This window comes from Macrosteles quadrilineatus, unplaced genomic scaffold (assembly GCF_028750875.1).
Source record: "Macrosteles quadrilineatus isolate MER2022 unplaced genomic scaffold, UCM_ALF_1.0 Scaffold_5__1_contigs__length_97177068, whole genome shotgun sequence".
In the NCBI taxonomy this organism is placed as follows: Eukaryota; Metazoa; Arthropoda; class Insecta; order Hemiptera; family Cicadellidae; genus Macrosteles; species Macrosteles quadrilineatus.
Window position 1 is genome coordinate 35,971,571 of NW_026542598.1, and position 23,226 is coordinate 35,994,796.

At 35.0% G+C, this 23,226-nt stretch overlaps 1 protein-coding gene across 2 annotated transcripts; it reads right to left on the reverse strand.

The window, feature by feature from the left end:
- Positions 1-1,652: 1,652 nt before the first annotated feature.
- LOC128994143 (flotillin-1) lies at positions 1,653-22,034 on the reverse strand. Of its 2 annotated transcripts, XM_054418454.1 has the most exons (12): positions 21,820-22,034; positions 20,619-20,694; positions 19,673-19,763; positions 18,985-19,128; positions 18,160-18,279; positions 10,073-10,203; positions 9,136-9,220; positions 8,219-8,299; positions 7,754-7,860; positions 6,652-6,862; positions 6,112-6,276; positions 1,653-1,833 (listed from the first exon to the last, which is right to left on the reverse strand). In XM_054418454.1, the coding sequence occupies exons 1-12, from the start codon at positions 21,869-21,871 to the stop codon at positions 1,816-1,818; spliced, it is 1,281 nt and encodes a 426-aa protein (XP_054274429.1). In that variant the 5' UTR covers positions 21,872-22,034; the 3' UTR covers positions 1,653-1,815. The 2 variants fall into 2 exon arrangements, with proteins under 2 accessions (XP_054274429.1, XP_054274428.1); XM_054418453.1 differs by lacking the exon at positions 1,653-1,833 and having other exon boundaries at positions 5,926-6,276.
- Positions 22,035-23,226: the final 1,192 nt, after the last annotated feature.

The window sequence follows — 23,226 nt, forward strand, 5'->3', positions numbered from 1 at the left end:
TGATACAGTCTAACCTTGATATAACGAACCTCGATATAACGAATTCCTTGATATAACGAATTTTTTTCAATCCCCTAGAACTCTCCATAAGACACAATGTATATTTTACCTCTACATAACGAACAAACCATAACAAAGACCTTGATTTAACGAATTTTTCATGATTTCGGCTAAAATAAGACACCTCAATATAGCGAATTTATCATTGTCAGAACCTCTACATTGCGAATTTAACCTCTACATAACAAATTGTCTACGTCTTTCCCTCGATATAACAAATCCCCCACCCAATTATTGTTTTGGGAAAATCTGTTTCTTTATCAAATGAAATAGAAAGGTCACGTCATCGCTTGCGCTAACATTCGTCTGCTCAGTTTTACATCTTTGTCTGCTGTCGCTGCGCGCGCTATGTCGCAACTTGCAACTGAGAACTGATTTCATTCACTGAGGGAGGACTGAAGACGACGTAATGTTTAGTAAGCTGTGATTGGGCGATACGGGATAACTATGGTGAATTGTACAATTTTTGGATAAAGAGAAACCTAAGAAAGAATATAAAAACAAAACCAAAGAGAAAACAACATTAAACAACAGAAAGCAACATCGTTATTTTAACATTCCTTTTACGAGTGTTTTTATTATACTTAATTTGGCTATGATTATACACTTTTATAATGACTTATCTAATAATTTATTGTTTTCAATACGATTTGTTTCAACTAGCAACACCAATGCTATAGTTAATGATTATTATTGACATTCCTCTGTTGTGATAAATCAGTACTGTAATGTAAGTAGCCTACCGGCCTATCGCGAGCAGTAGCTTACTAAACTCTACTGTAGGCCTATTGTTTTGTTCTTTACGTGGTTTATGACTACGCAATACAGGGTTTGGCTAGGTTTTAGGAGGGTTAGAACAAGCTGTGATTTTAAACTTCCGTTTTTTAACCTGTACCAAGGTCAATGCCATTGTCATGATTGCGCAATATTCAAGATCCCTCACCTTTATTATGCCGGATGATTTAGGTTCTACTGTACAATGTAAACACTGTACTGTAAAGTATTGTAGCCTATGCTACTTTAATTGTATTTTAATGAGGTCAAATCCCGACCTATATTGACCGACGCTGGTTCTGAACCTCGACTTAGCGAAATTCCTGCAAACCTAACCTCTATATAACGAACCTCGTTTTAACAAAATCCTTGATATAACGAATATTCAGTTCGGTCCCTTCAGATTCGTTATACTGAGGTTGGACTGTACAACAAAACATTGTACCAAACACTAATTGCACCACTCAACAATTAAATTGGCCTGAACAGCTGATTAGTTGAAGTTTCAATCATTACAATTTAACTTCTTCTCTCTCAATCCTTGAACCTTATTGGTCCGTTACCCGTGTTGTTATGGGTAAAACTATGCTGTTATGAAAGTAAACAATGCTGATATGAGATACTTTTCAATTCTAAGAACTGTACTGAAACGGCTACTTTAAAAAACAGTCGTAGGTAAAAACCCTTTTAAAACTCCAATGGATGTATGCCTGTACTATGCCACTTGAAAACACAAAATCTGGCAAAACACTCTGTATCGTTTCCAATTTAAACGTAAAGTCACAGTTTTGAGGCTACATTAAAAAAACAACTCGCACTCGTTTTGGCAGGAATTTTAAATTCACACATTCTAAAGGCAAGGAAGACCAACAGTACAGACCTGGGCTGGCAGTTCAGTTTGAGTCGTAATCACTCGCGATGTCGAGAGATCGGCTGGTCGAGGGCAGCACTAGTCACTCGTCCTCGGGTCTACGCTCGCGTCTACACGACGTGCACCGACTGCAACACACACCGCAACTGTGTACTACCTCCATGTTTGATGTGAGTTATAATTTCAATGTAAAAAATGATTACAAGATTGTTTCAGCTGATTATGATTTAAGAAACACTAAATGAAAAGTACAGTTCACTCTCAACAATCCGACACTAACGGGACCGATAATGTAACAAGGTGTATTACTGACATTAATACAAAACTAAACTACAAGGTTATAGAGTCTTTATTGGAGCCTAGACGTTCTAACTTGTAAAACAACTAAAAAACTACAAAGAAAATTTCTTATTTCACAGTGCACTGTGGGGCTAGAAGCTTAAATCTTTGTGGGGGCTTATGTGTGAGGCTAATTACAAACCATTTGGTATTTGAAAATAATATTTTGATATGGTAAATAACTAACTCTTCAGCGGCTGTTTGAAACTAACATTGCTCTAAAGGCAGACAAATCCAAGATGACCGTTGGCTTCCATGGACTCCCTTGGAAAAAATTCAATCCAAAAGAAAATTTCTAATCCCACAGTATCCTAGATATTTAAATTATAATAACTTTGGTGTTTAAAAGCTATTTTTGGATGATAATTAACTCTTCAGCAGCTGTTTGAAATCCTCAAAGATGGCCACTAGCCTCCAAGGACAGAGTCAACTTTTTACTTTGACTATTAAAGATTCAAATTATTCAGTTTGAGCATTTACTGTATCCGTTTACTGACAAAAATACCTATAAGCTCATAAAAGTTAATGATAATGCCTTCCTTTATATACTCTTTGAATACTAGTGGGTAACTTATTAGTTATAGGCACAACTAAAGATTTCTGATTTCTTAAAAAAAACACATAATTTAATTTAGTTTATCAACATTTGCATACAGCAATGGATTATAGGTCTGAATATTGTTAAGTGACGTGTATTTAGAGTATATAATGTTGGTACGCTTGCAGCTTCCTATTATCCTGTCACAGGATATTGCAAGGAAACGGACATTTTATATTGATATTGATCAATATCCAGTCCAATCAGAACACAAATACGATAGCCAAGTGTGTCGGATTATAGAGAGCAAACTGTAACTTAAATGAACAAAATATTAACTATACAACTCACAAAAAATGGCAGCATAACTCAGCTGAAATGGCATTTAATTTTTTTCTGTTTCAGTGAAAGTTCTACTAGGCTATTTGAAGTTTTTTTTAGATAAAAAAACTTTCCTTCCAAATGTATTAGCTTTCATTGGCTGACAAATAATACAGCTAACAGTGTATTTGTCAGCTAGTAAAACCTTATATAAAAAAAGGGAGGCGTACGGTAAAAAAAATTTTTGCAATATTTTTTTATTGCATATTATGAAATTATAAGTCTTTCTGAGTCCATTGACATACAATATATATAGGTTTGCAATTCATTTCATTGAATAAAAAATTCATAAAGAAACCCCTGCCCATATGAGCGGAATGTATTAAAAGTAAGTACTGTAATGCATTTGCTACAGTTAGGTTTATACTTGTTTTCCGAAAATCCTAATTTTTGCCACAAAAGGAACCTTTTCTCCAAAAGTATTTTACATATCAGCTTGAAATTTTTACACAGTCTGTAGGTCAAATGTGCACATTAACTTAGTTTTTTTAAACATCCTATGTACTGTTTAAATCAATATTATAATATAAATTATTAAAAAATGTTTAAATTTATTATTTGAAAAAAAAAAAATGTGTAAGACATAAATAAAAACTCAGCACATATACTAAGGTGTGACTGATGTTAAGTAAAAATGTCAGCTCTGTTAAATATTTTTTGAGAAAATGTTCCTTACATTAACATTACGAAGATAGGAATTACGCCTCCCCAACGTAAACTAAGGCACAGAAAACATACTACTATAACCCAGAATGCCAACCGCATGGTAAAAAGCATTAAGTACTTTGAGAGAGCTTTGCCTGTCAATTCATATGCAGCGCCACCAGCGTTGCTATGCTGAGTGCATAGCAACGCTGGTGGCGCTGCCTACGAATTGACAGGCAAAGCTCTCTCAAAGTACTTAATGCTTTTTACCATGCGGTTGGCATTCTGGGTTATAGTAGTATGTTTTCTGTGACTAAGGTTATGTTTAAAATATTTGGAGATGAAATATGACATGTTATGTTTGATGATGATTTATGAATGAAGTGCAATGTAAATTATTAAATGTTTGCATAAAAAACTGAAAAAATACTGCACAGTTCTAACGATAAAGCAAAATAATTATAAAAAAAAGGTTATTTAATTGGGCCTCTATGGATGATTAATATGCTATAAATAGACTAATCTGATATATTGAGAACTGTTTTAAAATGTCTCAGACATTCAGTGACCATTTTAAACCCTTTTACATGCAACACTAGTCTTTTTACTAATAAAAAAGACGGAAAAAAGCCAAACCTCTTTCAAACTAAATTCTACACGATTAAAGGGTTGGGTTTTTAATATGGATTAGGATTGGGGAAATGAGAATTGAGCAATGAGGTTCACAGATTTTTACAGATTTAAACCTCACAATATTTCACAAGTAAAAAGATTATTTTACCCCTGAAAAGTATTCTATCAACACAGTTCTTACGCTCATGCTAAAAAATACATACATGTGGTTTAAACAAATCTACATTCCTGTCAATCTTTTTGACCTAGACATTATAAATATTCTAGCTTGGTAATTAGTATTTTAAATAAAAGAGTACAACAATTTCATAATCACCTCTGATAACATCTATTGTTAGGTAACAACTTTTGTTATTTAAATGCATAAAAAAGATGGGTTATTAAACTTTTCTGAATTTTTTACAAATTTGTTATCTACAAAAAAAGATACATACCTCAGGTTTAACTAACACCATTGCCCAACTACTAAAGATCAGCATAGTTTTTTTAAAGGTTTGGTGATAAAAAAGAAATTTTGTTCAATAAATCTTTTTTTATTGTAGATATTTGTAGGATATTTATTTGTACTGTTCCTCGTCACCTTATTTACTACACAAATAGATTTACGAATAATACTCTTTACAATTTCATTTATGATTTATAGTAAAACAAACAAGATAAACATTGTGTATAAAACAATTATAGGAAATAAACATGATGAGATATATCCACGATAGTTTGCATGGAGTTTTAAAAGCCTAAAATCAAATGTCTCTGAATGCCTATATATTGACTGTTGTAGACAAAATAATAATGGTCGTGGGGATTAACTTATTCTAAAGCAAACTTAAATCTAAACTAAATACAAGTTATTTTGGCACATGATTTTTGATACTGGGCTTCTACAAGTTCAATCTATACAATATCTAAACTATAACAACACAAACACACAAATAATATATGTATAAATAGGAGTTCAAAATAAAAGGAAAACAAGGTCAGAAACCAAAGTTAAGATCAGAATTAGTTCTGAGGATTTGAAAATCCATCAAACTTAAAACAGTTGTTTTTAAATTTTAAAATAATTTAAAACAACTGTGTTTAACTAATAATGTAAAGAGAACAAAAGTTCTTGCAATATTCTAGTTCTAAAGTTATATAAAGTTTTTGTTGTAAAAATATAACTTAGTTCCAATCGCATTTAGTTAAAATTATCTTTTTTGATCAGGATTTGCTATTAAAATACAAAATGTAAAGATAAAAAAAAATAGCCAATCAACTATAAAAAACTTATAAAAACTGAATATATTGAACAGCTAAAAGGTAAAAGGAAGAAGAAAACTTAAAAGAAAACAACATACAGACACAACTTAATATCCTATTTTGATAAGGCGACCTAAAGTATGTTTACTAGCTAAATTGTACTTTGACATAAAACATAATAAAGTATCTAGTATATGACTATGCCACTTGTTACAAATATAAAATACTTATAAAATGAAGGCCTGATCATAAACAAAATTAAGGAATTTATTTTGAATGGTTATCAGAAATTAAGTTAAGCATGAATAATAGCAAATTATGATAGCTTTTTCAAATATTTTGGCTTCAATATGAACGTTAAAGAAAGCAAACCCATTTTAAATCAAATTACTTATTCAAAAAAGGAAAAAAATTATAAAACCAAGCAGTAATAGTTTAAAAAACTCTTATCAATTAAAAAACCGCTTACATTGGGGATAGAACAAAGATACGGGTACCTAACTAATTTAAAATCATTTTATATTTGCAACAGTCAAAACTACTCTACGGCTATGAGATGGTATGCAGACGATCCGTGCAGTTGATGAATGAAGTGAAGATGACCCTACTTAAAGTTGGCTAAGTGAACCTTCATAATGTCGACCCCGGTCATGTTTTTGACCATCTCCGGCACTTTGGTGACGATCTGTAGAACTTCTCCGGTGAGCTTGGCAGCGCCAACCTCACCGTTGCCGGCCGACACCATCGTGATCTTCTTGGCTTGGGACAGCGGCGCAGCCACCTCTGCTGCCATCTGCGGAAAAAAACAAAAATTGGTAAAAAAGTGTTTACAAAGTTTCAGGATCTGGATCTTATCAGGTGAAAAAGTACATCAAACATAGTCAACAAACCCTGCCAAAGCTTGAAAATAAAAAAAAAATACACAGAGAAGGAAGGGTAGTCAAAATAAAAAACAAAAATTCCTGAAAGAAAATAATATGAGTATGTATAAAGGGGAGGTGAACACTTTGTACATGTCTATACAAGATAGTGACTGAAACGAGACTGACCAACTTAATATACTTACCAATATACTTATCTTCACCAAAAATTGACATTATAATTCAAATGAACCAATCAAATGTCAGGTGAAAATAATCTTTGAAGATTATAAATTTATAGACCTCACCTTAGGCAGTGTCTCCAACAGCATTTCCACCATAGCAGCCTCTCTGTACTCCTTGAATGCCTCGGCCTTCTTGGACATCTGCTCGGCCTCTGCCTTGGCCTTGGCCTGCACTGCAAATGCCTCGGCCTCTCCTCGTAGTCTCAGAGACTCGGCTTCGGCCTCTGCCTCCATCACCACCCTGAGTCTGTTGGCCTCAGCCATCTTCTCCAGCCTGAGGACAATAGAGGACGGTTAAATTTGAATCTACCATTTTTTTACTCTAGATATCTCTAAAATTGAGTCCAAATTATGATAAGACAGAAATAGTGCATAGAAAAGTTTATATTATTATAAAAACAACAAAATCTACTTTACAATTACAATAAGTGTCAGGATCAGAAAAGGTTCCTATGCAAGACTTAAGTCACTAGAACTATCGTAGCTTCATATTCAATGATTGTGGACAGAAGCGGTATGGCACAAAGTTGCAATATTAATGCATGAAATGGCCTACATGGCTATAAATAATGGTGATTGTTTTTTTAAGTGTCAAAGTTAGTTTAAGTATTATTGTACCACCTAGAGTAATGGACACAAGACTAAAAATAACTAATTAGTTCTTGAATTATTGTTTAGGAGAAAGGAAGGATACACAACTAACTAACTCACTTGAATAAAGAGTCCCAGAGGGTTTTAATAGAACACATACCAGTTTAATGTGTAGTTATGTGTTCTGTTAACCCCCTGGGGCTCTTTATTCAGGTGAGTTAGTTGTGTATTCTTCCTTTCTCGTTAACAATAATCAACAAATCTAAAGCCAAGTTTTCCTTTAAACAAACTATTTAGTTCTTGAAAGACACTTTCAATTTTTTTAATTCTAAAAAGTATATCGCAAACTCAACTACCCATCATCATAGACCCTCTGGTCTAGAGTAAAGTTTCTTTTCGGGTTGGGAAATAACTTATACAACCAAAGCAGTGATCACTGCAGATGCAGTATAAGACATTACAGTCTCGCTTATCATCCAAACACTACTGAGCTACCATGTTCAACAAATATTATCATTATATTCAGATCTATAGTAGAAGGCAAACAAGAGGCACGTAATCCAGTTTGTCTTACCTGAACTTTTCTGCTTCCGCAGGTCGACGGACCATCGCCTCCAGCTCCTTCTCCTTCCTCTGTATCTCCTGGTCCTGCACAGCAATCTCCTGTGTCCTCTCTACCACCTGCGCAATGTTAATAGTAAACATTGAAACTAGAATACAAACCATAGTAGCAAGCTTACCTGTAAACCCTGGAAGAGAAAAATTTATCTATGGGGTTTTTTAGGCCCTACACCGGAGTGCGGAGAAGGGATATTCCACTCTTCCAGTGGCGGTCTGCTCCGCTTCTAGGAATACAGTTTCATCAAATTACCGAAACCAAGAGTTCAGACTCGCTTCCACGCCTAGGAAAACCCAGCTTAAGCACTCCCTACATAGCATTCTGAGGATGGTGTAGGCTAATGATGTATTTTTGTAAAATGAAGTGTCAAGTCTTTAAGAAAAAGCAATTTTAACAAAGGTATTCAAACAAACGACTAACCTTGATCTGCATCTGTTCTTCCTTGATTCTCTGTTTTGTTTTTGCTGCTTGCAGTTCGTACGCCATTTCTGCCTCAGCTTTCTGCAATATAAAAAGCAATCCAGAATTACTTATTTAATACGCAAGCAGGTTTTTGTGACAATTACTCCTCCGAAACTACTGAACCGATTGACATGTTTTGGTGTCATTGGAAAGAGCGTAACGTGAAGATGTGCAGGAAACTTTCTTTATAGGAAAATAATTAGAGAGTGAGGCCCTGGGGCCCTTTAAAGTTTTGTATTTCTCCATAAGATTAACAAGGCAAACAAAAATTGTTATGAAACTCCAGCTGTTGTCAGAAATTAAAAGTGAGAAGAAGAAGAAGAACATATTTTGATTGTAAACAGTCAATATGTTTGCTAATTTAACAGTTTGCTACAAACATTTACTGACTTGGTTGAACAATTTGAATTTGGGTTGGCGTAAATATTACAGTGGCTATGAGTAAGGCTATTTGTAGAAAACACTAAAAAACAAGATCAGCTTTTGAAAAATGGTAAGATATTTTCAAGAAATGTTGATTATATCGATCTGCTATGTAGGCTACATCTTGAGTATTTCCATAATCTTTGAGTTGAATGTTTTAAAGTCATAAGAAATTATGACTGTTATTCGTTTTAAAATAAAGCCTGTAATACTTAGCAATTGCTCGAATTCGAGCAACCGGTACACTAGTAAGTCTTATTTGATGATTCCTATAAGAGAATTGTTATCAAGTATAACTGTTTACTGAAAAAGACAAATAGGCTAATATTAATAGGCTGAATAAATAACTTCATTAGGTTTTACATTTTTAAACAAATGATTGCACTCTTCACAATATCTTCCAATGGTTTTTTTATTAATTACAAAAAAATAAATTTAAAGAAAAGTTTTACCTTTGTTTGAACTTCTACGTCATACGCTGCTTTCTTGATTTCAAAATCTCGCTGTGCCTTTGCTATTTCAGTATCGTTCAAGAATCTGCAAAACATAATAAAGTATAGTTTTTCACCAAAATGTGACCAGAGGGGTATAGTAATTTGGTGGGGGGAGAGGAGAGCTTTAAGGATAAAGCTACAAGGTATAATTTACTTCAAGGCTGCGTCCTTTACCTTATGTGAAATGCTAGGTTTAACACAAATGCAATTGGAATCCATCAATAATTGTTCTGTATCAACTCACTGAAGAGACTGACAAAAACAGAAGTATAACGACTGAAAAACCAAGCTTAACCCACTGGCATACTCAGAGAGAACATTTCTGTCCCGCCTTTAATGCACTCTGACATTCCTTGAGGAAACTGTCCCGTTAGGATATTGCTAGTTCAACATTACTTTTTAGGGATCACAGCACTAGTCAAGTGGGGAGAAAGCTGATCTAGTGGTAGAGCATGGTACTTCGGTCCCTCAGGTCTCGGGTTCAAATCCCACCAATAACAAATAAATTTTATCTAAGTGGTAATGCCGCAAGCCTTAGGACTAGCCTGAAGTCATGTGAAAAATGATCGTGGGTTAGGGCCTAGCGTCCTAGGACAAAAAAAGAGAAAATACTAGTTTCTTTATTGGCCTAACTTGTTTTAGGAAAAGGTAGTAAACGAAGAGTTTTGAGGTTATGTTTTGTGTCAAAATGACGCAACTGTCTTGTTACCGATTGAGTGAAAAATACCGGTATATATAATTTCGGGTTGTCTTCCAATCTTTGTGAGGAGGAAGATAATAATTTAAGACAAAGTAATAATGAATAAGGAAGTCACATTTGCTTTTGTAAGTTTTAAGGCAGTGCAAATTAGGTATGTCAATGGGTAAACATAACCTTGGTAGAAGCAATGTTTACCTGGCAGCCATCCTCTCCTCCTCTGCCATGGCTTCCTTGATCTGAGCATCCTTTCGAGCCTCCGCCTCCCCGATCCTTGCGTCTCGTTTGACCTCAGCAGTACGCGCCATCCCCAGACTCTTCAGATATCCCTGGAAAACACACAACACTTAAAATTTTTTTTTAAATTCACTCTACACTTGATATGATTTATTTGTAACCCCTTAAAACTGTCCATTAAAATACTCTGAATAAAATTTGTATGCAAAAATGTTGACAAACTACAAAAATGTTTAATGAATTCATTAACCTCCATTAATGTGAAATAAACCATTAAAAACCTACATTTGAAGCTTGATATAAAACTAAGATAAAGAGAAATAAATTTCTAAAATCAACTGTATCTCAACCTCATTCTATCTGTACACTTAACACGTTAATTCCGACATGCACCTCGGTGGCGCACAAACTCAATTTCGGTCAAAAGTAAACACCACAGACTTTCCAAAAAAGTGGGGTTGCAGGAATAACCAAATTTAAATGAAAAATAACCAATTGAATAATCATTGTATACAATTTAAGTAACAAAATAACATTCAAATTATGCTAATAAAACCATGAATCACATGTCCACATGTGGAATTTGGATTAGGGAGTAAAAACCAGCTGTTGTAAACAGTTGTAAATTTCGATTGTGACAATAGTATGGATCGCAATTATTTATCGGTTGATTCATTAAGGAAGGTTTCAGCCTATTGTTGTTGATCAATCGACATATCGATCCTATAATGTACAATAGTAATCGACGAAATCATTGAATCACTTAATCATTTATTAATAAATAGCTGCTTATTTGCATTAGCAGAATTGAAAACAAGTTGGAAGTCGTTTTGAGAGGTTATCTTTACACAAAAAAAAATATTTTGTTTTCTAGCTTAGTTTTTTATGACAAAAAAAATATAGTTCACCACAAGGGCAAAAAGTGACTTTTTACCCCTCGCTCATTTTCTGACCTCGGCTTTGCCTCGATCGTAAAACTTGACCTCGGGTCAAAAAGAGTCCTAGTGATGAAATATACTATTTTTACTGGAACTTATTAATCATGGCAAACTAAAAGGGAAAACTGTAAACCACATCCCCCATCGGTTACGAAAGTATGCAAAACTGAAAGATCAAAAATAGAAACACGGATGATTTACTCTGTAATGTGTAGCCATAGCTTTCTTTCACATGATGGTTGTAAAAGTTTGGCCGTAATATAAAATTTAAGAAGTGGACAGAGGATTTCCCAAGGGGTCTATAACAATTTAAAGGGAAAGGAAAATAAGTTAGCTCATTATTCCATGCAAAACAAACAGCAAACAGCACATTTTTGCTTGGCAGTCTATCAAACCATTAGACTTCTCATCCCATTGTAAATTTTTAAGCGAGTTTTTCGTGTCTAGTTCATGTACGTCGACACTGATAGCTAGTGTAGTTGGAATTTTGTTTCCATTATTTTAGGACTATTTCATGATTTGTGCTTTACGGTTTAGTTATAACAAGGAGACACGGTATTGTTTATAATAAGATCGTTTTATTTGGTTAAATGAGGTTTTAAATGACTGAAATAACAAGAAACAATTTGTAAACAAAACACGACCTATATAGTGCTACGTACAGAACTAACAATAAAATTAGCTTCAGCTGTTCCATGAGGATGACAACTCTATTAAGGGTATGTTTTATGTATGATCAAACCAAGAGACGGATATTTAAGAACATGTCAGCTATGTACAATTGAACACACACACAGTAAGATATATCCCAGTAAGATTGTGTGTTGTATTTTATCTTGCCTAGCTGATTCAGACCAAATTAAATACGATTCACAGAACCAAGGCTATTTATTTGGTTTGACTGTTGACCTTGGATACTGCAAGTAAACATTCATTTTGTACAGACTAAAGCTGATTTATATGTGGATTTCATGTTCGGTTGTTTGACAGCTTCAATGTTTACTGTTGAATGAAACAACATAATAATTGAGATTTTTTAATAACAACAATGCAAATGAGACTCTCTACTGCGTGGGATATTTTGTTTTTAAAAATAGATAGGTTGGCAGCACTGAATGCGCAGAAAACTGGCATTACGCGGCTAAAATGTTTTTATGTTTTCTGAAACTATTCACTTTTTGTCACTTGAAACATTGTTCGGTGGAACTATTCAACTGTGAATCTCTTTTTCTTTACGGTCCATTTTACAAATGTAATTTGCTCTTTCATAATAGAATTAACTGACAAGCAGACATTTGTATCAATATTGTTCTAAATAGTTGCATTAATCTCAAAGTACAATGAACCTAAATAAAAGCTGACGGATAAAATCTGTAAGTGCCTATGTTTAATTAGTGGTTAAGCTTAAAACTGTTAGTAGCAAACCAAAAATAGGTGTTTTATACACAACATAAAGGTGAAATTAGTTCTAAAGTCTAAGTGATTAAGTTGGAAATGAACATTATTAAGAACAAATAAATAATGTCCATTAAAGGAATGATATGACTTTGACTGGCATAAGCTCCATTTTCTAGTATATGACATAATATCCAAGTTTGCCTAGCTTTAATGACTTTGTGCAATCTTAGACAGAAATAAAAGATGGTTAATAAGAATAAGAAAAACCAATCACCAAAAAAACAAAACTATGTGGAAAAAAAACGAGCAGGCAAGTATAAACCTAAACCACAGCCACAATGTCCCAGAATTGAAAACATACCTTCGCTCCCTGCCCGCAGCGAGAAAACATAAAACAAAATCAACCAACAAAACCATTAGACTTATGATTTTTTTAATACAAATCATGTGAGATGAAAATAAAATGGTAAAAAGGGCATGGACGTTTTCTACATTATACTTGCCTACTGAGTCTAAAAGAAAATTGTGCATTAAACTATAGGAATTTAAGTTTGTGTGGAGGAACAAACCAAAAAGAAATATGCGCGGGATACTTGTGAATTGTAAGATGCAATCTAAGCTATCAACTATATTAATGCACAAATGCTTTAAACCGTAAAAGCTGAACTTTAAGTTGAATTTCTTAACACTTTGCATGCAAATATTTATTTGAGTATTCATGCTTCACCAACTGCGGTTACATGACAACTTTACCTCAGAAACTCCAGGTTCCAAAAGTTACCAAATAAAGTGTTTAAATTTGTAAAAGTATTGTTTCAACACAAAACAGACTGAAACTAGTTAAAGTTTATGCAAGACATGGTCTTATGGAGCTGCAAAAGAGGCGCTTCCTAGTTGTTATAAAGTGTGGGACTTCTGTCCTTGAGGTCGTGGGTTCAAATTCTGCTAATCAAAAATGATTTTTGACTGTCCAAGGTGTTTAGGGGCACACTTTATTTTGTGGGTCCACCTATTTTGAAAACCTAAGAGACTAAATACCTCAAGCCAGTAAATCTTATGTGCAGGAGAGCACTCTTTACTAAAAGCGGTACAATATGTATTGTTTGTTTTACGGTCTAAATTTAAACTAGACTACATAAGAGGCTTTAGCAGCCACATAACTACATGTTCTTAGGGTATGTGTAAGACACAGGTAACTTGAGGTCTTACACCTGTTGTAGACGGCGATCACAATAGCAGTAACAGAGCACTACTATTGGACCACAAATTGTGGTTTGAGTACATGCAGGGTGTCTACTACATTCTGGATAAAAAATTCATGGACAATTCCCGTACATTTAAGGACACTTTGCCGTAACCTTTGTCGGTGTCATTAGGCCTACCAAATAATTTTCCTGATTTGTCAAACTGTATTAATCTTGTTATTCACTGTAGTTCAGAGAGAAAAGTAAATAATAATAGATAAGAGTTAAAAATTTCAAAATAGAAATTTATTGAAAGTAAACAAACATAGGCCTACCCATACTTTAGTAGGCTAAAGCTTTTATAGTGTAACAGAGAAACGTGGTCATTGTCTCCTGTGATAGCGACAAATATCTCCATCGGTCACGTAAACTTCATAACATAGCTTATCCGATCCAGGCGGATTAATTTGGCATGATTCACCCTGGCACAAGGTTCTCGACTACTTTTGAAAAAAAATCTTTAATGCATATTGTTACTCAGTTCTTAGTACAAAATCAAGGTATGGTAAGCGGCTACCAATAAGCAATAAGCACAGAGTAAGATTATTGTATTTTCATTTGCAAAGTTAATATCGACACATAGCAATCATTAGTTGTTTATCTTAGGCTCAATTACATTTTCTTAATATATTTTACAGCTCTTTCAAGAATCAAAATACCCAGGCCTAGACCAAATTTATTTAGGAGGGCCTATATAAACTGAGTAACAAACAATGAGCCGTGCGAGTTGACGGCTCAGGTCTTCTATTACATATAAGTTTTTTTTTTTAGGCGGAAGTGTCCGCTTGTTTCATTCGCAGGCCGTTGAGCTTCTAGAAGGTTCTCAAACGTTCCAACGTTCCAGTTTTCTCGTCAATTTCCGGTTTTGTGGGGCCGTTTGGGTTGTCGGCTACAGCCAGTCTTCTTCTTGGGTTACGTCTACTGCTCGACATCTTTTTCCCCTTTTCTCGTTGGAAGTTGAATTTAAGTTACCATGTCGTCTTCGGACACTATGTTGTCTTCAAGTTCATCAAAGGGGCGAGCTACAAACATGTCTTCGTAAATATTGATTATGTTGGGTAAGTGATTTTATCGTTAATTAATCAATTGAGTTAGTTTTTTCTGTTGCTCCACACACTGGCAGGATTACCACGTGTGGCCACAATGTTAAAGTTTTATTTTCAGTTGTGGTAAGTTTGTTTAAGTATTTTATGGTGAGTAATTACTTTGTTCTAAGTCAAGTAAACTTTCAGCGATTTATTTAGGTCCTTGGATCTGAGACTTGGGACTGTACGGTCTCTCACCTGAATCGAACCTAGGTTTAGAGAAATGTGAAATTTATTATAGGCTAGGCCTATTCTTTGTCCAAGTGTAGATTCTTTGTTCAAGTGTAATTTCTTTGTTTAAGTGTATTATCTTATATATGTAGGGTCATTTTGTTGTAAAAGTAATTTTTGGGTAACGACTGCAAGTGGTACTGTTTTATGTTAGTTTTACGATGTAGGCTAGGGCTTCACACTATCTAAGCCTTGTTACCAGTAAGACTGAATTTTGTTCAAAACTAGCCTAACTAGTAGAAGTTCATATTCTTCAAGAGTCAAACTATGGCCTAGGCCTAGTACAGATTTTCAATCAAGGGTGCTACCTTAACCTGTAATTGAAGTAGGCCTGTGTTTTACAAGATATTATTGGATGTGAATTATGTTGAAAGGGCTCCCGGCTATGACTGACACCAGCCTGATTTGAGACCTGTGACGAGGCCATGAAGAGAGGACCGAGGACCACACACACACACACATCCTGCTGACCATGTAAGAAGCTACTGCTGCCGGAGTTTGGACAGTGCTGCCGGAGTTTGGACAGCGCTGCCGGAGTTTGGACTCTGCTGCCGGAGTTTGGGCTGTCTATCCTATTGGTGATCCATGCTGCGCCACATCGCAGGTTGTCATCGGTGGAAGCCTACCTACTGTGACCATCCTACAGTTATGCCAGGTGGTGTTGTTCCATTATTACTCTGGCCTATTACAGACTCAGTTACTAGCCAAATTAACAAATTTCAACTCCATTTTGATACGTTCCGTTCTACTCGTCAAACTGTTAAATAGTGTGTGGGACATCCTCGGTCCAGCCTCAATTGTCACAAATATCCAATGTCTTTTTTAACACCTTTCAATTAATTCTTTAATGTGTCAGCAGTTCCTTTGTGATTTAAACTTAGTGTAATAATTTTGATACTCGGCCTAGCCTAGTTAGAATTTATTTCAGTTTTCTTGACCGGCCTAGTGGGCACAATTGGTTAATCTTTGTCTCTAAACTTACTTATTCGGCCTTTCATTCTAAATTTGCCCCTAGTGCCTAAGTTAGGTTCTGATTTAAATCTTAAACATTTTATTTGAAATCTTGTTGTAATTGTACTTGTATATATATTTTGACTGAGATTAAATGGTATTTTGCAATTTCTGTGTTGTTTAATCACCTCCGGAACTTTGTGACTGCTTATGACGGTTGGGCAGCCATGGGCCGAACCTGGTTAGGTTAGGTTAAGGGTCTAGTGCGTTACAACAATGAGGTTAATATAGCAGCAAAGTCACTATCATCATTCTAGTTCATAAGATTTAGAATGCTTAAAGCATACAACTCAAATAAATAAATATATGGGAAACAAAAAACATTGAAACCTGAATAGCCAACAATATAAGACAAAGATACAGAAAATGCAATGACATAATTTGAAACCAAGCAGGCCTACATAGTGATAAAACATTAATGCAAACAACAATGCTTGTGGTTTTGTCAATTGAAAGATAAAATATCCATAAAAAAGGGGTTAACTTACAAAATAAGACTGTAGATTATTTACATGTTTAATATGAAACCATAAACAGTTTTATGGCACTAGGCAATGGCCGCAAATTGAATCTTCAAGCCAAAGTACAAGTAAGAAGTGAAATTTAACAGCCATTATAAAGCTATTATTTTCATGATAAAATATAGGTTTGGGATCTACTAATAATTACCCTAGTAATAAAAAAGAAGTTGTAAAGGAATAAAAGTGATACAACTTTTATGAGCTAGCTGCTGAGTCAATAGTTCTTGGAAGTACTTGACTTGACACTTGATTGTCGTGATAAAATATTAATGGGTTTGAGATTGCTAATGGGATTTTTATTGCATAATTACTCTAGTAATAAATTATGAAAATGTAAACAAACATCTGATAAACCTTTTATGTGCTCCTAACCAACTAGTGATCAATAAAATTATGGCCCATTAAAAATTTAAGGACATAGTCTGGCATTTAAGGACAATTCCTGTACATTTCATGGCCAGTAAAAAATTAAGTACAATTCCCGGTTTTCCCGGATTTCCCGGTTGGTAGACACCCTGACATGAGATTGAGTCTGTCTGCCAACGGGTACGATGTCTTACTTAATTGCGCTGTTCTAAAAGTGAGCACTCAATTTTAAATAAGATTTCAGAAGCGTTGCTACAATGGATAACAGAGCGAAAATCGCAATGGCTACACGTGTCTGGTGCTGTTCTGTAAACAGAGATGCTTCACTTCCGTTGTGCAAGTCTGTTGATCGTATAGCTGAAATCATCTTCTAAAGCAATAGGTGACTCTTAGGTACATAGTTATATGTAGCTTTATGTATTTTCTTCTTTTTTATGCCCGATCCTTCACATCTTTAGGTGCAGGTTTTAGTCCAGATCAACTCTTCACATTACTTAAGGCTTAGCTTAGACAACCACAGCATTATTACATTGATAAAATCCATTGGTGATTGGCAGGATTTTAACCCGAGACCTCAGGGACCTTGTGATATACCTCTAGACCATCACGCTTCTTTCAATTATGTGAATACAGTGTAAGTGTAAGTATATCGTGTTATTAAGACATACAATTTATAATACAATAAAAAACAAAAATTGTGATGATAATCAAATTGTACAATTATTTAAAATACAGAAATAATTATTTCAGCATGCGGTTTTGTACAGATATCACTAGGTTTTATCGCTGAACTACAATCAGAGATTAGGGTGCAACTAACTATACATGCTCCGACATATTAAAGAAAGGACAGTGTGATTTGGGTAAAATTTGTTTGTAGCAATGTTACTGATTAAAACAAAATTTATTCTTTAGGGTTTCAACATTAAAATACCATCACCAATTGCACGCTAAAGAAGTTAAATTGATTTTGGGAGGGGTTTTGAATTGGGTGGACACAAATTATTTTTCTTTGCTAAACAGGATACTCACAAACACAATTTTTAACATTCCGTAAGGTTTTGGGTAGGTTTTCAAAAGGAGGGAAAGTAATTTTTGTATTTTATTATAAACAAAATAGTAGGCAATGGCAATAGTAACCACTGTTCTTATTAATTTGCCCATGGATTTTTACAAAGTTTTAATTTAGTAATCTAACGACAACAAATATATTGAACAATACAGAATCAGATAGGCTACTATAACAGCACTAACCTCTTCATCTCTGATGTCTTTGAGCGTGTACGACACCACAGTGATACCCATGTTGACCAGATCGGACGACGCAACCTCAAACACCTGCTTGCTGAACTTCTTACGGTCTCTATAGATCTCCTATAAAAGAAAAAATGTAACCATCTTGTAATATATTGTAACTTTGTCATTTTTAGATTTATCAATAAGAAATGTTGCCAAGCTTAAGTGCTTATTTTTTTTAGCATGGTGGCCCCTTTGAACCTTGCATTTGCCCGTCCACATAGCCTAAGGGCCTGTGAGTGGAACGTATCCAGCAAAGCAAGGAGTGAGCCGTACAAGGGTGAAGTGTACTGATGAAAAGTAGTGGCGAGTAGCAGAATACGAACCCGTGACATCGCTGCCTTGGACCCAAAGTCCATAGCGCTACCGAATGAGCCAAAGACTCACAAAATTGGCATTTAGCTATACAGTGTAAAATTGTCTGACAGCAATAAAGACATTATTATTATTATTTTGTTACATTTTTTCTAAGGGAAACAGATCAAACCACGAGTCTTGTTATCTATGTCAATATTTTGTTCTAGATAGCATTAATCAATAACTCAATGGTAAATAGAATAATCACCTAAACAGAATCTGTACTGTACTGCCAGTCCATCCTCCTATCCAAATGGAACTGAATATATCAAGCATTTCACATAATAGAGAAAAGGTATATTTTCTTCTAGAATTTTAAAAACTACAGGGGAACTGCCTCTATGAATATTTCAAAACACAGTTACGTCTATAATCTATATCAATATGTCAGGTAAAAGATACTGCTATGATAGCATTGCTACCAACCTCAACAGTCATACTGCCCATTATTGCTCGCTGATGCCCCTCCAGTGTTGCCAACGCAATGTGCTGAATTTCCTGATCTGACTTTCCCAGAAACTGTTCACAAGCTGCCATCAGCATCTCTTCATTTTGTCCCTGAATCTTCACCTTGAAAATGTGATGATATGATAAATAAAACAATTTCACGTCACAGATGGAACATTATCTTGTGAACCAAATAACTTCTTAGTTATTGAGACAAAATAACACTTGTACTTTAGAAGGTAAAATCATAAATAAAACTCCAACATGTAAAATATTACAGTAGTAGGCCTATTGTTTTGAAAATTTCATACTTAAGTCATTTGCCCTCATACTTAGTTTTTAAACCATCAAAGTGTTGTACCATTTTGTTAAGAGTTAAAAGCACCACAACATAATAAATTTAATTAAAAAACTTTCAAGCCTTTTTGTGAAAAAAAAACACCCTGACAATAGATTAGTAGGCCTACCACATATAAAATTTCACCAAAATTGTACCACATGTGTAGCTCTGCACACATCCAAACACACACACAGACATCACTTGGAAAACCACTTTTGGCTCAGGGGGACCCAAAACGCGTATTTCCACCCAAAACTTAGACGTTTCTATTTTTATACTCTGTATAGGGTAGAAAGTAGAAATCAACACTTCATTGGTTGTATTTACCTGTGCTATGCCAGTGACTGAGATCGGAACGCCTTGACTTGTGTACACTGTCGGAGAGTCCACCTGTAGCGTCATGGTGTTGAGGGAAATTCTGGAAACAATTAAATTAAGTTTTTGTCTGGAAAAAAGCTGCTACGTTCAACCGAGGAATAAAAATTTAGTGCAATTTTGTAAACAAATAGGTATACTTTTATAAAGTACCTGGGGCATGCTCAATAATCAATCTTATGCCCCGTTTCCTTTAAACATTTTATCCCAACAATGTTGGGAGCTAAGCTCAAGTTGATTTGAGCACAGCTCCCAACAATGTTGGCGTGCCGTTTCCATTCCAAGCAGTTCACGCAGCATCAGCCAACCCCTTTTCACTGTGAGCACCGTCTTTTGCCCTCTACACTATATCTACATCAGTGCATCATGAAGAGTTGTTGTAATAGCTGGTGCATATCACCAATTTATTAATTGAAAAATTAGAAAGTGGCGATGATGGTTTAAAAGCTTTTTTACTAAAAGGCCGTTGAAGGTGCCTGACAACACCCTTATGAGGTATTTATGGCAGGCTAACAAATTTGAGTTTTGCCGAAATTTTACTGGGCCGAAGTGTTAACACCGCTCACCAAACCCAAAATTTTAAGACTGCTATAGGATTAAGGCCATTTTCAAAGTAGATACACTTAAAAACCCTAAATGCAACCAACGGGTTTTAAGATTACCGAATCGGCCTACCAGTTGGCACTTCTAGTACACAAAGTTCCCTTCTGTTTAATTTCAGATGGTAAAAAGGAGGTTCAACTCAGCTGAACTTTAATTCTCTTTACTCTGTTCTTATTTCTCATTAACAATGTGTAAGTTTAGGTACATCAAAGCAAGATTTTGACTCATTAAAAAATTAATGTCAGCTTTCTTTTTGCCTAATACAAGATATAGGCTAGAATAAATAATTCCTTACCTTTGAACACATTGTATGGTAGGCCATACAAAGGCTCGTCCTCCTGGCACCAGCAAAGGCTTGTTGTAGCAGCATCCTAGAAAAAATGTTAGGTTAAATTTGTAAGGTGCTCCAGCATCCTTTTGGTTTGGGAAGGGGGGGGGAGGGTTGTAACATTTTAATATTATATTTGTGAAAAATGTACCTAGCTACAATTCAATAGTTAAGTTGATAGGGTAATTTTTAACATTTCCGCAAATGAGGCTTTAGGCCTATGGCATGGATTTGTTTTTGTTTTTCCCCACTGGAAGCGTCCCTGTGCCGTGGTAGTAAAAAATATTGGCCCTTTTCATTCCTCCTCAAAGTACTCTGTCAGTGAGTAGTATGGCCTCACCTGAGTGAGTAGTTTGCTCTTTTTCTACCAAACACTTTTTGGTTTGCTTTGATTTGGCCAGTGGATATATAGGCCTACATTAGATGAAGAGAGAAATAAGTTAAATAATAGCCTAGAGAGAGTTTTTTTACAGAAATGACACAAAAGGGTGCATATTTTAAGGCAAAGATGAGCGATGAGTGTATGATAAATTAGATGACAGCTTTGTTAAGTTACTGGCGAAGATCAGCTAGTACCTAACTAGCAAGGATTATTTATCAAAAGCCAAATGATGAAGGTCCAGTTTCGAACCATTAATAAGACACTGAATTAACTTATTAAATATTATATCATAGACGCTGTCTCAGGATTGAACCGGCAATCTAACTTACTTATTAACTTACTAAACAATCGAATAAGTTAGGCCTATATTTTACTCAGCTAACCAGATAGCCTATTTTGATTAAGTTAATAATATGTTCCCGCAATATGAATTAGGGCTAGACCTATCCTTCATTCAAACTTAAAAAAAATATGATACGGTTCTCTCATTTTTTCTAGTGGACTAAGTAAGCCTAAACTTAACTTAGTAGGCCTAACTTAATCTATAAATATTGCTGGGCCACTCAGTTGCAGTTCCATAACTGAGCTGAAGCATAAATAAAACACACGTTAGTCTATCCTTTGGCATGGCTGAAGATATTCAATTTCGAAATGTGAGTTCTTGAAATCTTTAACCAAGAGTTTGAATAAAAAGTATATTGTAAGCTTAACATACTTTTCTTGAATCCAGTAATATTAAGAAATATAAACAAACCACTCCCCCCAACAAAATGACAGTAAACTTACCAGAGACGACAAGAGCTTCATTAGGACCACAAGTAACAAATCCCCACGTCATTTTCGGGCTATAAACTTATAGATCTAATATCAATGAACTGTTGAGAGTCTTAACGCCAATCAATAATCAATCAACAAAATGAATAAATATTTTACAACATAAATTCATTATTTCGAGCAATTTTCCTTATTACACCGACATGGACAGAGTTTTGGTAGCTTTCAAGATGACAGACAGACGCCAATGCAGGTTAGACACAACACAACACATGCGCAAGTTTTCAGTCAAAATTCTGATGCACAATTAAAGTAGCACGTTTTTGTATACATGTATGATATGATATACTATTGATTATTTGTATTTAAGTGTGCTGGTGGGGTAATACTTCATTTCACAAAAACTAAACTCAGTGGTTCAATTCGTGGTCAGTTTAATTGTCAAAGTTCTTGTCTTAAAATCTAGAGGCTACTGGTCCGATCCTGAGCAAAATTGATCCTGGATCCAAATACACATTGGGCTTCCAGTTTTATTATTTTGATTTTGTATTTCCAACGGCAAAGCCAATTTTTAAAGTATTCACAAAAGTATTTTTAGTCTAGGGATGGACGATCCATAACAGCAAGTTTTCGTCACAGCACTATCCCCTCAGCCCCACCCACTCAACAATCTTCCACTCAGCTCTTGTCACACGATATAATCACGGCCGCCTGTAAGGTGTAAAAGTGTAAGGTGTACCTATTATCATGGATATAATAGGTAGGTATGAGGATGCGGAATACTACCCCCTCCCCCGGGAACCCCACCCCCCAAAGGGGAAACGTGACGTGTCATGAAATCTGCCAACTAACCAATATCACAACCAATATCAATTCCAATTCCAGCCAATTCCGAGGCTGGAATAACCCCCCCCTTAGCAAAAAGTGATGCTATGTAATTTTAATTTGAGTAATTCCGTTTGATAACAAAAAGGCACGTGGGGAATATCATATATAATTTTAAATGTTACAGCAAGTTTGGTTTGGTTGGTTACCTACTTAGGTTAGATTAGTTTTGAACAGTGTGATTGTATGACAACGAAACTTGAGTGTTCGTGACTGGAAAACTGCCCCCCCCCCCGATCTCTGATGTCAACATGCATGACGTAGGAACCTGCTTGGGGGGAGTCTTCCGGTGGCCCATATAGGTACCGGTATTCTATAACTGTCCATACATGTTTATGTATAGTTCACACTTGCTCCCATCAAAATTATCTACTCTATGCAATCAAACATCCACCATTAATTTTCAATCCAATTACCATAGGTACATCATCTTTTCATTATTCATTCTAAAAAAAATTAATCCAAACTAATGTTTTGTTTAATCTCCGTTTAAATAATCAAATTCAATTATTATAAGGTCATCAAACATCAGAG

Excerpts from the sequence above, each read along its gene's own strand:
- LOC128994143 (XM_054418453.1), bottom strand. The coding sequence starts at position 21,871 with ATGACGTGGGGATTTGTTACTTGTGGTCCTAATGAAGCTCTTGTCGTC. Across the intron at positions 19,764-20,618 it reads ACCATACAATGTGTTCAAAG|AATTTCCCTCAACACCATGA; the intron begins GTAAGGAATTAT and ends AATTGTTTCCAG. Across the intron at positions 7,861-8,218 it reads AAGAACAGATGCAGATCAAG|GTGGTAGAGAGGACACAGGA; the intron begins GTTAGTCGTTTG and ends AACATTGCGCAG.